Source organism: Haliotis cracherodii, unplaced genomic scaffold, assembly GCF_022045235.1.
Source record: "Haliotis cracherodii isolate W230 unplaced genomic scaffold, xgHalCrac1.p SCAF_17, whole genome shotgun sequence".
Lineage (NCBI taxonomy): Eukaryota > Metazoa > Mollusca > Gastropoda > Lepetellida > Haliotidae > Haliotis > Haliotis cracherodii.
The window spans coordinates 21,261,833-21,278,332 of NW_027266272.1; the positions used below are offsets into that span (position 1 = coordinate 21,261,833).

Genomic DNA, 16,500 nt, shown 5'->3' on the forward strand with positions numbered 1-16,500 from the left:
TCGCTTTTTTTGTAATAAAAAAATGTTACAAAGCTTTTTAATTCGTACGTTAAGATACTCATAGGTGCAAAATAACTTATGGTGAATTTTATTAATCTATTCTAATGACCTAACAATTGCCGCTCCCTTCAGAAAGGTCACGGAACATGAGCAGACAACCACGTGGTCTGCATCCAGAAAATTCCACCATCTGATGCAAGCTATCTAGTATCGAAATGGTAAGTTACTGTGGAGTTTTAAGAAGTTATAGTAGTTGCGTTTACAAAATGGATATATTTGTCTTTTAGATGGATGCATTATACAAACAGATTTGTCTTTTGATTGCCGTGCACGGTGTGCCGAGATGTTGTGCCAGGGGTCTGGAAATCGACCAGAACTTACTAGAAGTGACTGGCAAAACCCAGCCCCCGGTAGTTCTTGTTTTAAAACCAATTACTGATACCAACATTCTTCTTAATTGTTAACTAAATAATTTTGTGTTGTTAATTAATATTCATATTTTATTCTCAGTAGACAATTCGACAAAGCCCACATACTTGGTGTTCAAAAGCCCATATAAGTGTGCAGTAACTTTAGATGCCCCCTAATTCCATATTTACCAGCAGTAATATTGGAGCCTATTTTATGACTCTTTTACAGTAGGATTTTGTAGATACAGTCAAAGTAACTATATAAATGCAACAATAGATTAGTTATTTAATTAAAGTGGTCATTCAAAATTAAGTTCTTACCATGGTTACAATTTAATATGCCAGAAGAACACTGTCAGTAACATCGGCTGCCTTAATTGTTAAAGATGGTGAATTAAATAAATAATATCTCTTCACAGTTAACATTTTGGCTGGATCCAATCTATACACTGTCTAAATATTTACGATTCTATAGATTAACAGAATATGGGATGTGTGCACTGTCTGATGAACAATACTGTACAATACTGGGTCTGGTATTAACTGGGTGGCAGGGTAGACCTACTGGTGTGATGCAAAGAAATTGATTTAATAAAGGATTAAAGTAATTAAGTCAACACTGCCCCCTGGAGAGCATTCCTCACCTAGCATGGCTAGCCGATGTCAACAGTTATTGTCTTCATTTGTTTTTATAGTGTGGATTATGTTTCTTGTGTTTTCATAGTGAGGTGATGCCGTATAGTTAATCCCTAATCCATTGTGAAAACAAAGAGACTTTTTTCAGACTTAAAAGGCTTCTTGATTGTTAAAGAAAAACACCTTTCTTTTATTTAGATATACTCAATTGTCAGGTCTGTCAGTGTCAAGTTGAGGGATAATTGAATCATTTAGATGCTTCTGAACCCAAAGATGTGTTAATCCAATAAACATAAGTGGATACCATTGGTTGGCTAAGGTAAATATTGCACTGAGTGTATAAAAGCAAACATAGCTCAGTGGAAGATCAAGTTCTCTCAGTTGCCTACACGTGCACATACAGTGACCACAGTTCAACAGGATAGACCCTCAAGCACATTCGCAGTGAGAATATTACCGTCAAAGTACCTTCATATTTAAATTGTTGGAGTGTCCAGTGATTGAAAGATTTCTCCAACATGCCTTCTGCCTTCAGTCCAGTTGACCCTGAAGATCGTCGCCATGACCTTCAACAAAGTGGGCTAGGTCAAGGCATAGGTCAGGTTAATATTGGAAGTAATGGTGCTTTCTCTGCACCAGCACCACGTTTATCGCACCAGCTACAGACTACAGATTTCCAGCCGCCCTATTTTCCTCCGCCTTACAATCCGGTTCCCCAGCAACAACCTACTCAGCAGTCAGTTGACTACCACAGCCTGGCCAACATGGACCCATACAGTCACTTCAACTCGTACAATCAGATGCAGCAACACCATTACAATCCTGTGCATCAAGTCGATCGGAACACCATGAGGCATCCAGAGGAGAGCCATCTGCAGTACAACATGCACTCCGTACTCCCTAGCAACACCTACGACTCCAGGAGGGACGAGTACAATGTCCTCATGCATGGAGGACACGTACAGATGAACCTGGACCATGATGCCCGCATCATGAACATCCCCACAATGGATGATCATGTCATGATGAAGGAGGAATCGGAATCCAATTATCTCCTCGAGTCTGATTCCGATTCGGAAAAGGGAATTGTTCGACATAAGAACGAGAACCAGGAATTGATCGTGTCTAGTGTTGTGGCCCCGACTGATATATTTTGTTCCGTGCCGAGTCGCTTGTCATTGCTCAGTGCTACGGCCAAGTACAAGGTCAGTGTTGCAGAAGTCCAGAGAAGATTATCTGCCCCCGAATGTCTGAATGCTTCACTCCTAGGGGGCATTCTGCGACGTGCCAAGTCTAAAAATGGCGGGAAATCTTTGAGGGATAGCTTGGATAAGATTGGACTCAGTCTTCCAGCAGGGAAAAGGAAAACCGCCAATGTGACTCTCTTCACGTCTCTTGTGGAAGGGGAGACAATCCAGCTGGCGAAAGACTACAGTTACATATGCGAGACTGAATTTCCCTCCAAACAATGTGCAGAGTACAATCTTCAGAGGTACTCCGACCATAATGACCACAATCGCAGGAATCGCGTCATGGCAACCAAACAGCTGTTAAAGGAGCTTTGTGACCTGCTGTCAAAGGACCGGTCTCCTCTTGGTGTAACACGACCCCAGCCAATTCTTGACGCCAGTATACAGAAACCACTGACCCAGTTTAGTCTGATATCACATGGTTTTGGAGCACCGTCCATGGTTGCTTCGTTGACGGCAGTGCAGAGTTACCTCACAGAAATGGTGAAGCTCATTGACAAAAATGCCCCACCTACTCATCATGATTAGAAGTCTTATCATGAATGATGAACTTTGACAAAACGAACAGATTGAGACCCTGGACTGTATTACAGAAAGATTTGTGTATACTGCTTAATATAAATAGCTTTGAAAGAAGCTAAACAGCACTTGTTTTGTACAATCAACTTGTACAGTTTCTGTTTAGTGCGATCAACTTGTACAGTCTATATTTACATTTGTACATACACATCTATTTATGGAATAAATTTTTATTACTTTTAATCCTGTGATGTGTTTATTTTTCTCACAGAAGGGAGTGACAAAATGTATTGTATCATTTACATGATTTTTATCAAATTTTGATTGGATATTCTTCTAGAATGTTTTTGGTTTTTGGTTTGGTTTGTTGTTAAAAAATTTCAAAGGGGGCATGCCCTATAGTTTTCCTCTGTTTGGGGGGGGGGGGGGGGGGGGGGGGACCTGCTCACATCCCTGACTCTCCGATTGTGTTTGTTTGTTTAACGCCGCACTCAGCAATATTCCAGCTCTATGTCGGCGGCCTGTATATAATCTGGACCAGACAATCCAGTGATTGACAACATGAGCAGCAAATGTGGAAACAATGATCAGGATCGACAATCATTACTAAGGGCGTGCAGTATAACTGGTATGTGTAAGTGTTGCCTTAAACCAGTAGTTTCCGGTTATTTACCAGTAAAGTAGGCCAGTAAATACCAGCAGCAAATTATCACCTTAAAAAAGATACTTGACCAAATCTGTATGAGTAAGTGTTGCCTTAAACCAAGGAAATTCCTAGTTTTTATGTAGCCAGTCTTAACCATATGAATCAAATGTAAAGTGTGGTAGAAACTAACAGTTTCAGTCCACTAGTCCTTATAATGATAACATATAGAGAAAAAACCTTATAAATGGCAAATTTCTATTAGTCCTTATGATAGCTTAACTATTGGGCAGTTTGGCAGGTACTTCAGGACTGGTGCCAATTTCTGACGCTGTAAAGTAGAAAAATTGTGAACAGTGGAGACGTTGGTTTTGAGGCTAACATTTTGGGAAAGCAGTCATATGTTTTTGATTGTGTTTGAGTTTAGATTGGGTTGAAAGGGGCAATTGATTCAGAGGGTGGTGGTGGTAAAGGCCCACTTAGCGATGATAAAACACAGGAGAAAAATGAATGGCAATGGCTGCAACAATTAAATGCCTTCACAAAGGGATGTATAAACATAATAAATCAGCAATTATAAGCATAGCTAGTGCCAGTGCCAGTTGTGACCATGGGGCTGTTGCCACTGGATTAATTGGTTGTTGATTTGACTGTCACAATATTGAATGTACAAGTATTTCATGTGCTGCTGGCTCAGTGAACAGGTAAATTTATAACTGATGGAGACATTGTCAATGTGTGTTCCTAAACTATTTGTTACAATTTAGGCTTAAACCAGTGTTTGTTTACCGGTAATTACCAGTTTTTATACCAGTAAAATTAGGCTTGGACCAGTAATTCAGTTATTGATGTGACTGCAAGGCACTGTGGACTGGCAAATGAAGTACCTTATAATTCTTTGTTGTTGAACAAAACATCGGTGATATTTATATAAGTACATTTTTCAAACAAAGTCAGTCTGTTACCATCAGGGTTTCCCCTTATCTATTTCTAGGTTAAATATCCGTTTGTAGCGACTTCGTCTCGAAATATTAAAAAAAGGAGAAAATTGTGACTGAAGTTTGTATGTATGACATAAAGATCTAACTAAGTTACTTCAGAGATGACATCTTTGCACTGAACAAAGGTGAGGTGAAATGGGGTTTAACGTTGCGTCCAAAATTATTGCACTTATATAGCGATGTGCATGCACATGTGTGTGTGTGTGTGGCTGCTTGTACTAGTCCGGACTGATGCCGATTTATAGTGCTAGCTCACTGAGATACCATGCCGCAGTTTAACATGAATACACCACTCAGACACAGTATACTGACTCCGAGCCGACCAGTCCTTGTTTAAGCCCCTTAATGCCGAGCACCAGACAGGTTAACAACAAGTACCATCTTTTAACGTCTTTTAGTATGACGTGGCCGAGGATCGAACCCCGGACCTTCCGCTCTCCGGACGCTCTACCACTAGACCATGGAGGCGGTTGCACTGAACATGATGTTGAAAGAATTAAAACCAGATAATTTCATACAATTTTTATTTGTTGATAGTTGGGACTGGCATAAATTAGGGGGGACTGGTAATTTTTAGAGTCCTTGTGGACTGGCAGTTTCAAAAGCCAATGGGAACACTGTTAAACCCACCCATTCTCCAAGCATAGTGAAAAATGATGACCAATGTCAATGTCTGGTGGCCAAGGCTCGCTAAATACAATGTTTATTCCTAATGCAGGATATTTACCATCCCCAAACACACTCGCGTGATAACCTCTATGTATCTGTAGTGCGTAACTAATATGTGGCGTAATGGATGAAAATATTTACTTTTTCACGACTAATTTTCACTACTAATTAGTGTTTGGCATAACATATATTAAAGAATACATTTATGGTAAGAATCGATACATTTTTCTTCTCGTGCAACTGTGATCAATATTTGTATGGGAAAGTGAAATATCGCGATCCACCGATGCATCAGTGTATTGTCCCACCACTAGTTAGCACCATACCCATGCTCGTGGGTTTCATCAAAGTGGTAAAAATCTGCACGTGGTTGTGATGGCTGTGAGGTAGCCTTGTGATTTATACATTCACTTATCACACGGAAGACCTGGGTCCGATTCCCCACATTGACAAATGTGTGAAGCCCATTTCTGGTATTGCTGGAACAATGCAATAAGCAGCGTTAAGCCATGCTCACTCACTCCTTTTGTTGCGAGCAACAGACAAATGACAAACAACACTTCAAATGTGAAATAGGCTACACACTAGGGCTGCAACGAATACACTATGAGGTGAATACGATTCATATCACAAATATAGGGTAACGAATGCGAATATTTATTCACGAATACAATAACATTTGATGCAGTTGATGTATAATTTATTATATTTAGTGAAAAATAACAACATAAATTATTTGACATGGTTGGATAGTTATTAATATATTATACATTTATATACTGCCTTTATCCAGGTACTTAGTCTTAGTATCTGCTCAAATACGACAATGACTAGTGACCACAATACTGTCAAATTATATATATATATGAGTGTTGTCTTTAAAGAAATCTCTGCATATGAAATGTTCTTATGGATATTTTTAGGTACAGGGTATGTAGATGCACGTGCACATGACTGCATACTGTAAACAGCTTTATTTCTGCGCCGTTAAAATATTGCGAATACCACGCCAAAGACAATACTGCGACGAGATATTTTTGCGAGTTGCCGTGTTGAGATGACCCCTTGCGTACCAAACAATAGACAGCTTCTCTCCGAAGCTAGTTTTTCTGAGTTGGCCGGAAAGTTGACCGGAAGAGATTGCGACCAATTATCAAATACGATAATTGACTCAACTCAGTGTCATGTCATGTGTGGACAAAATTGCAAAGGACACTGACGCAGTCAAGCGAGGTTGGAAGAAGGCAGAATTACTGTGAGGTAACAGTGACACTAACTGGTCTGCTTACACTGTCATTTGTGATTTATTGTGTGACCATTCTGCATTCATTTGTGTTTTTAACTTATTGAGTAACTTGTAGTTCTGGTTGATGATTTCAACATTTGATGACGTGTTGCAATGAATAAAGTATGTATGTATTTATACTTATTTTTGCGTTTTTAATTTTTGCGATTGAGTCTCGTTCGCAAAACTCGCAATAATAAAACGGTCGCAAAAAATTCCCTGTTTACAGTATTCGTAAATAGTCGAGTTTAGTGACCACGAATAAGGAATTCATTTCATGAATGGATACGGTTTGATTCACCGAATACGCGAGTGTATTGTAATAGTCCTACTACATACTGCATAGTTGTACACTTGCTCTGGGCTCCAGAACATATTTCAGCATCATGAGTATGTTCTTTATATATTTTCAATATATGTTGATTCGTAACAGTCAAACTACAACAAATATGACTTTGCAGGCAATATGAGGGTCCTGTAAAGTAATGAAATGCTGTAGTGTACTGTACGTCTTGATAATTTCTTAAGAGCCTGGAATGAATCAATGATCTTGTGGACAGTGATCATGATTGATGGATGAAATAACAGACACCCATAACTTCTCTTGATGCACTGTAGGTACAATGAATATTATTGTGCTTCCCTCTGGACGCATTATTTTTCTTTTCTCCACCCATTCTCTACATTTGTGCGTACTGCGTCTCGTAAAACCCTGATAAGTATGCATTCTCGGTCAACTACAGTTTGTTTCAAGGCGTCAATAACGGGTTTCTGATCGTGGTGTTGCTGTAAATAACGGTCAGTTGTGTGATCTTCCAATCACTTCACACATGATTGCTGAAATTAATGTAAACAATATTGAATGATATTTTGAACAAAATTATTATGGCGTGCTGTTTTGTTAGAAAGTGTGGACTTTAGTCAAGAAAATACCCTGCTTGAAATCAGAATATAATTTTTTGTTTATAAATGAATGTCAGACCGTTTTTGTATGCTGTGGTGCGTATATGATACATTTTCTAAATTATCCTCCACCTTATTGTTCATATTTTCATCAGTACCACTCCTATAGGCCTTTGTCTGGAAGCCCATCTTCCTGATTAGGTGAGGGAATGTATTTATGCAAGGTGATTGCAACAGATGTAGAGCATTTTGTTCAGTTTGTTAATATTCCATACTATGTGGTATGTTTTGCTCAGGTTGCCATGGAAATCTGATGAACATTAAGACTAAAAGGTAATGTGCCATTAATTTGGTAATATGTCAGTATTGTCTTCTGTCAGCGCCATCTGGTGATCAGGCTTCATACGTGACATGAAGTGTTTAATTATGTTCATGGCTTGGAACAGATGGGTAATGGTTGATGGTGATGAACAAAGGTTTCAGGATATGTACAGTTGATTTACTAAGGTGGAGTCTATTTGAATTTATGCTGATAGGGACCTTTGTTGATGTTTAACAAACTATTTTATTCAAAGTGGCTCTTTGTTAAACCAAGGAATTCACCTCCGTCTGTCTGTACTTCAAGCCGTCCTTTGGAAGACATTTTTGTATACGCCCTATACTTTAACTTTAAAAATACTACATAGATTCTTTTTAAACTTCAGACTGAACACATTTTATACATATAGGACAGTTGCAGTGGAAAGTTTGATTTAAATATTTGGATTTTCTGAAAACAATCCAGAGCTATTTAAATTATTTTAATAAGAATTTTTTGCTTCAACATTTGTTTAATCTATAACTTGAAAACTGTTTCTATGCCAATATGCATGGTTAAGCTTGTTTCCAATATTTAAATTTTCTAAGAAACACAGCTATTTTAATTTATTTTACATGAATGTTTTTACGGAAACATTTGTGCGACCTATAACTAAACTAGTTAACATGGTTAATGGATCCTCTATATTTAGGGAACAGTTTTCATACTAATAGAAGAGGTGCAGCGCAAAGTTTAATTTTCATATTTGGAGTTCCTGAGAAAATATTGCTATTTTCATATTTTGAACTTAGAAATTTGTTGAAGTTGAAGTCAGGGGTATTAGCGAGCCCTGCTCACTTTTTGCCTTGTTTATTTGTACTTTTCCTGATCAAGAGGAGAGGAATAAAACAATTGTAAAGTTAGGTTATTATAGCAGTAGCTGATGTGATTGCTTTGGAAAGGTGGCTTGCGGTTTACTGACAACAGGGCAATAAACAAGATGCTCTCATATTAAGTTTTATAGTTTTGTGTTGAATAAAATTTTAAATAGCCCATAATTCAAGAAATAAGGACTGACGTACGTTTTCCCCTACACTTGGTGTGTCAAGGGCACTTAGAATCGGAGATCACTCCAGTCCTTGGTATGCACAAAGGAAAGCGATACCTAGCAGGTGACGTCATAGGGTAGGGATAGTGATAAATAACTTTGTTGTGAATATAGGCAAAGCTCCAGATAAGCTGCGTATCTGCGTGAAATACGCATCAGAAATGCAGAAATATGCAGTAAAATAAAATCCAAGCGTATCAAATATGCAACGAACATTACAGATACGCTACAAAAATAAAACTTGTGGGTATCATCAAAATATTGTGAAGTAACCCTGCTTATTTGATTAGCAAATCAGCAACTTATTTTGAAATTATAAACGGGCATTCCTCAACCTCACCAAACTCCATGATGACAGTTACGTCATGATTATTTGCCATCACACTTTCTTGTGGAAGTATCGTGGTATTTTTGAGTCCTATAAAGCTCTCGAACCCAGACGACACCAGTTTGCAGGGACTAGATGAATAGTGTTTTTAAATATTTAACTTAAATACCCACATGTCTAAAAACATGTGGGTAACATAAATTTGAATACCCAGATAGAATTACTGATACCCAATGATTTTAAAATGCATGGGTAAAATACCCACAACACCAAAAGCTTATCTGGAGCTCTGTATAGGTTTTCATTTTTGTAAAATAATGAACTCGGCTATACTAAGGAAGCTTTCATTATAAGTTTAAATTTTGTGACTTGTGTGTTTAAGGGGGCACAGGTTGTCAGTTATTGCAATACAATGTGCAGAGTTGCATCCCTTAGGTGTGGCAGGAAACTATAACATGTTTCTAGGTTTGTCAGTTCTAGTGCTTGTGGGTTTCACCAAGTGGTACATGTCATGGACAACATTGTTTAGGGCTCTCTTACTGCATAAGCTGGCACATAGTGCTATTAGTGAGATGCTGTTTAAAGGAGTGTTAAACTCACTCAGTCAATCAACCATACATATTTGATTGCAAAGTTGGGGGCACGGGTGGCCCAGTCATCTAAGGCGCAGCCATTTGCTGTGCAGAGTTGCAGCCCTTGGGCACGTCAGAAACCTATGATTGTGGGTTCGAATCCCGGTTCACCCCGATTATGTTTCTAGGTTTGTCAGCACCATACCCGTGCTCGTGGGTTTCACGGAAGTGGTAAATGTCTGAGACCTGCATCACTTCTGGCCTTCCTCCCACATTAAACTGACATGCCATGATATACTGTAATACTGTTAAAAGCGGCGTTAAACCCAACTCACTCACTCATTGCGAAGTTGCGATTCATCATAAAGAAAATCCACTTATTACCCGGGTTAAATGGCAAACACTCACACACACTGTGAATCAAATTTTATTGTGAACAGCCTTTAAATGTTTCTCTTTTTTGAGACTAGACTAGTCAGAGTCTGTAGCTAGTCCAGAACAGGACAAAAAACGTTTACTATGTTTTTGTTTTGTGCAATTTGTAGCAAATTTTAAGCTTTGAGAACTGGTTCAGAATTGTAACGTTTCAACATGTCAAATGTACTAGTCAATGAGGACAACCATCAGTGGACTAGCTTCAATTTCAAAAGCTGTTGAACTCCTACATCAGCATTAGAAATTGGCACTAGTCCTGTAGTCCTTGCCAAACTGCCCAATAGTTAAGCTATCATAAGGACTAGTAGAAATTTGCCTTTTATAAGGGGTTTTTTTTATATGTTATTATTGTTAGGACTAGTGGACTAAACATGGTAGTTTCTACTGCTGTACATATAACTCTACATGCTTTTTTGTTTTGTTTGTTTGTTGTTTAATGCCGCACACAGCAATATTCCAGCTTTATGACGGCGGTCTGAAAATAATCAAGTCTGGACCAGACAATCCAGTGATTGATATCATGTGCATCAGTCCGCGCAATTGGGATATGATGACATGCATCAATCAAGTTAGCGACCCTGACCACCTGATCCCGTTTACGACAAGCATAGTCGCATTTTATGGGAAGCATGGTTTGTTGAAGACCTATTCTAACCCGGATATTCATGGTCCTCTACATACACATTGTGTTGCAGGCACAGGCATTCAAGCGTTTTTTGCCGATGTTCGACCGTGTACTGGTGGAGAGGTTTCTCCCGGAGGTGAAGACCAAGAGCGGGCTGATGTTGCCGGAGAAGTCCCAGGGCAAGGTAGTGGAGGCCACGGTCGTCGCCATCGGGCCAGGATCCAGATCTGATGTGAGTTCCATGTAGCGATCTTTCAGGTGGAAATAAACTGTTTGGTTTATCTATAATTAATTTTAAACATGTTAAAGTGCTGACTGAAATATCTATCTTAAACGAAATATCCAGACCCTCTCCCTGCATAATATTGAAATAATAAATAGTTGGTTCTACTGACAGTGATGCAACACAGTCACACCATTACAACACTGTTATGACAGTTACAACACTGTTACAATACCATTACAATAGATGCAGCACTTATGCAACACCATTACAACACTGTAACAATACCATTACAATACTTTTACAACGTCACAACACTGTTACAATACGGTTACAACACAGAGCTCCAGATAAGCTTTTGGTGTTGTGGGTATTTTACCCATGCATTTTAAAATCATTGGGTATCAGTAATTCTATCTGCGTATTCAAATTTCTGTTACCCACTAGTTTTTATACATGTGGGTATTTAAGTTAAATATGAAAAAAAACACTCTGCATCTAGTCCCTGCAAACAGGTGTCGTGTGGGTTCGAGAGCTTTATAGGACTCAAAAATACCACGATACTTCCACAAGAAAGTGTGATAGCAAATGATCATGATGTGACTGTCATCGTGGAGTTTGGCAAGGTTGACGGAATGCCCGTTTATAATTTCAAAATAAGTTGCTGATTTGCTAATCGAATACGCAGGGTTACTTCACAATATGTTGATGATACGCACAAGTTTTATGTTTGTAGCGTATCTGTGTTGTTCATTGCGTATTTGATACGCTTGGATTATATTTTACTGCGTATTTCTGCATTTCTGATGCGTATTTCACGCAGATATGCAGCTTATCTGGAGCTCTGCAACAGATACACTACTGTTACAACATGGCTACAACAGTGTTACAACAGATACAACACACGGTAGACTTGCCTAGGCTTTTAGTAAAAGAAATATCGATATGTATCTATAAATTCCACAGTCATGGCGCAGGACTATATTGTGGGCCTCACTATACAATACTGTATTGACGTTTGGTTACACCACTACCAATTTATTGACATATTGGTCAGGGGTTCGATCCCCGTCCGCGTCATACCAAAAGACCTTAAAAGATGGTACTTGTTGTTACCCAGTCTGGCGCTCGGCATTAAGGGGCTAAAACAAGGACTGGTCGGCTCGGAGTCAGTATACTGTGTCTGAGTGGGGTATTCATGTTAAACTGCGGCATGGTACCTCAGTGAGCTAGCACTATATATCGGCATCAGTCCGGACCAGTACAAGCAGCCACACAAACACACACACGTACATGCACGTCGCTATATAAGTGCAATAATCTTGGACGCGACGTTAAACCCCATCTCACCTCACCTCACCTCACCTCACCTCACCTCACCTCACCTCACTGTACTCGTTAGAGTGGGGATTTGGTGTGTAATGTCTGTGATAACCCGATTTAAACAAATATTTGTTCCATCAGATTGGTTTGAAAACTGCTTTCTTATTACTGAGTGCGTTGTTACTCTCTGTGGTTTGTTGCAGGAAGGGAAGACCATCCCAATGAGTGTTGGTGTGGGAGACAAGGTGTTGTTGCCAGAGTACGGAGGAACCAAGGTGGTCCTGGAGGAGAAGGTGGGTGGAACCAGGGGCTACACCTTTGTTATGTCGGGTCATTATGCTGTGCCACTCTTGACCATCACAGGTCCAACCTCACATTGTTTCAGCAAGTGATATAAGCAACCCATTCTTGCCGTAAGAGGCGACTAACTGGATCGGGTGGGCAGGCTGGCTGACTTGGTTGAAGCACATCATCGATCCCGATTGTATGGATCGATGCCCTTGATATCAATCACTGGATTGTCTGGTCCAGACTCAATTATTTACAAACCGACGTCATATAGCTGGAATATTGCTGAGTGTGGCGTTAAACAACAAAAGGCGACTAACGGGAACTGGTGGTCAGGCTTGCTGACTTGGTTAATACACGTCATCGATCCCAATTGCGTGGATCGATACTCATGATATTAATCACTGTATTGTCTGGTCCAGACTCAATTATTTACAAACTGCCGTCATATAGCTGGAATATTGCTTAGTGCGGCGTAAAACAACCAACCAACCAACCAACCAATCAGCAGTTGTAGGATTCCGTTATATTTTCTTGTGTAAAGTGCACTCATTTAAAAAAGAATGCAGCGGTGTCGAGAGCAGTGTTGAAAATACTCGCCTGCCCGCAGGCCCGTGGCTAGCCAAATTTCTGTTGGGCTAAAGGTTCTGGAATGTCCCAGCTAATAACATTTTGACTTGGATTTTTTATGTATGCTTCAGTTGATTAAAAAAAAATGGTCTCCCTTTTCTGTAGATGAATACGACAGTCAAGAATAAAAATACATACCATAATTAATATCTGTAATGAATTGATTTTGCAAGGTAAGAGTTAATCTTATTCATCTTGTTTGAGTGACTTGTCACTGTAACAGCATGTATAAGAAACATGTTTAATTGGTTGTAATTTGAAGCTTAACCAATCATAAGCTGCGTTGCTCAACAAACTTTGTCTGCCATTATGTGTGACGCATGTTTAATCTGGTGAAATAAGAAACTGCCCAGAAACTTATAAGGCAAGCTGGCCCACTAGGACAGTAATATTTTCGGACTATTCCACAAGCTGGTAGAGAAGGATGGATAATACACATTAAAGTATTGTGAGCATGTAACATGTCAAGATAACCAACCATACTGATATAAGGCTTCAAAGTTTTAAGTTTTTACTAAGTAGCCATATGGCTACAAGTATTTTTTTCCAGGTAGCCAGCGTTAAAATCAAGAAGTCAAGCCAATATTGTAGGTTGCCAAAAGCATTTGAAAATTAATTATCTTCGATCAAATAACTGTACACTACTAGTCTTGGAATTGTGTATTATTGGAAACTACTTGATTTTTGTTATTTGTGACGGAACAATGATGCAATTTATGTTGCTAGATTATGTAGGTGTATCCTGAGCATTGCCAACTGAAATATAATTCTATTTACATTAATATTTATGTATTTCATTTTATTGTCGACTTTAGGAGGAAGTATTGGCGAGTACAATTGTTAGCAGACGTGATTTCCACAATCAGCTGTTATTTATTTTTACGTCCACATATGTGAAGCGATAGAATTTTAGTTTACACAAGATAATTTTCAAGGTAGTCATGTGGTGATCTCTGAATTTTAGACAGTAGTCAAGTGGTGATCTCTGAATTTTAGACAGTAGTCAAATTGAAATTTAAGTCACATTGGCGACCGTTTTAGTCGCAACTTTGAGGCCTGGATGTATGCAACTTAAACCTGTGATTGCACTATCCAGGGATGTAAAATCTCTGCGGAAGTGGAATAATTCCATATTTACTTAACAAATCAAGACAATAATTTGAAATATTCCACTTCCTAATTTATGATGAAACATATCACAGAACAATTTTCAAGAAATTCACGTTTGATGTACTCCATGATGTCACACATCACTTAATATGAATACTGTTATTTACTAAACAAGTTTGATTATACAAAGAATGACAGAGTATTCTGATTTCATATTAAATGATGTGTGACATAATGTGAATGTCTTATAATAGTTCTGTGATGTGTTTCAATATGAGCAAGAAGTGGAATATTTCAATATTTAATGGAATGTTTTATGGCTTTCTTATAGTTTATATTCATTGGTTATCATACTGCCAGAAATGCTAGGTAAATTTTAAACATTGAGATGGTGTGAATGTTGTCCAAATTGCACAAAATTGCTTAAAATGCAAATGTTTAAAAAATTTCATAGGGGGCATGCCCTATAGTTTTCCTGTTTTGGGGGGGGGACCTGCTCACATCCCTGACTCTCCGATTGTGTTTGTTTGTTTAACGGCGCACTCAGCAATATTCCAGCTATATGATGGCGGTGTGTAAATAATCGAGTCTGGACCAGACAATACAGTGATTAATATCACGAGCATCGATCCTCGCAATTGGGTCCGATGACATGTATTAACCAAGTTAGCGAGCCTGATCACCAGATCCTGTTAGTCGCCTTTTACGACAAGCATAGTCGCCTTTTACGGCAAGCATGGGTTGCTGAAGACCAATTCTAACCCCGGATCTTCACAGGTCCTATCTGATTATGAAAAGTGTTCATTGTACTGTATGGGCTTTAGGGGTAGTGAACTCAATCAGATGAACTGGGTGGTCAATGATATATTTCAGTTTGTGATTCACAATATTACTGAACTTGTTTGTTGCAGGACTATTATCTGTTCCGAGATGGTGATCTGCTGGGGAAGTTCAACTCTTCATAACGTCAGTGCTTCAGGACTATTTTGTACTGTGCAGATATACAGAGTAGCTGTCATTGTGTTGTGTGTGTGTCGAGAACATGAATACATGTTGTAGTGGAACTATTTGCTGGCCAAGTTCGGTACCAAACAGAGGGAAGAGGTACTGTGGAGAATGGAAGGAAATTGCATTTATCATATATTCAAGGGACATGTCATTATCAGATGAAAATTAAAAATTTATGTATATTGTTGTTTTGATTTCTTTATATTTGGGGCGGCACGGGTGGCCCAGTTGTTAAAGACGCCGTGATTTGTTGTGCAGAGTTGCCTCCCTTGGGCACGCCATGAACCTAAGATCATGGGTTTGAATCTTGGTTTGCCCCGATTAAGTTTCTAGGTTTGTCAGCACCATACCCATGCTAGTGGGTTTCCTCCCACATCAGGGGCGGTCGGGTAGCCTAGTGGTTAAAGCGTTAGCTCGTCGCGCCAAAGACCCGGGTTCGATTCCTGACATGGGTACAATGTGTAACCCCCGCTGTGATATTACTGGAATATTGCTAAAAGCGGCGTAAAATTAAACTCACTCACTCACTCCTCCCACATCAAACTGGCATACGGTACCTTAATATAACTAGAATACTGTTGAAAAGCAGTGTTAATCCCAACTCACAAAATCATTATTTAGGACCGCCTCCGTGGTCTAGTGGTAGAGCTACAGCCTGGAGAGTGGAAGGTTGGGGGTTCGATCCTCTGCCGCGTCATACCAAAAGACGTTAAAAGATGGTACTTGTTGTTACCCTGTCTAGCGCTCAGCATTAAGGGGCTAAAAAACAAGGACTGGTCGGCTCGGAGTCAGTATACTGTGTCTGAGTGGGGTATTCATGTTAAACTGCGGTATGGTATCTCAGTGAGCTAGCACTAAAAATCGGCATCAGTCCGGACTAGTACAAGCAGCCACACAAACACACACAGGTTCATGCACGTCGCTATATACCGGTAAGTGCAATAATCTTGGACGCAACCCCAATTCACCCCACCTCACCAATCTTTAATTGACTGCACAGTGAGGCTTCAAAGATCAGTGAAGATCAAGATGTGCAAAGTTTGTTGGTTCTGGGCCCCAACCCACTAGTGTCAGTTGTGTAATGACATTCAAAAGCCTATGTACCCGTGAAGATCCAGGGTAGAATAGGTCTTCAGCAACCCATGCATGAACTAAAAGGCGACCATGCTTGTCGTAAGAGGCGACTAACAGGATCAGGTGGTCAGGCTCTCTGACTTAGTTGAAGCATGTCATCGA

General features: G+C 39.4%; 1 protein-coding gene and 1 pseudogene across 1 annotated transcript; both read left to right on the top strand.

The window, feature by feature from the left end:
* Positions 1 to 133: 133 nt before the first annotated feature.
* On the top strand, positions 134 to 15,446 carry LOC139464530 (10 kDa heat shock protein, mitochondrial-like). The gene is made up of 4 exons (XM_071246055.1): positions 134 to 218; positions 10,753 to 10,914; positions 12,432 to 12,521; positions 15,168 to 15,446. Exons 1-4 carry the CDS (start codon positions 216 to 218, stop codon positions 15,219 to 15,221), a joined length of 309 nt encoding a protein of 102 aa, XP_071102156.1. The 5' UTR covers positions 134 to 215; the 3' UTR covers positions 15,222 to 15,446.
* Positions 1,565 to 2,824, top strand: LOC139464529 (transcription factor AP-2-alpha pseudogene; annotated as a pseudogene).
* Positions 15,447 to 16,500: the final 1,054 nt, after the last annotated feature.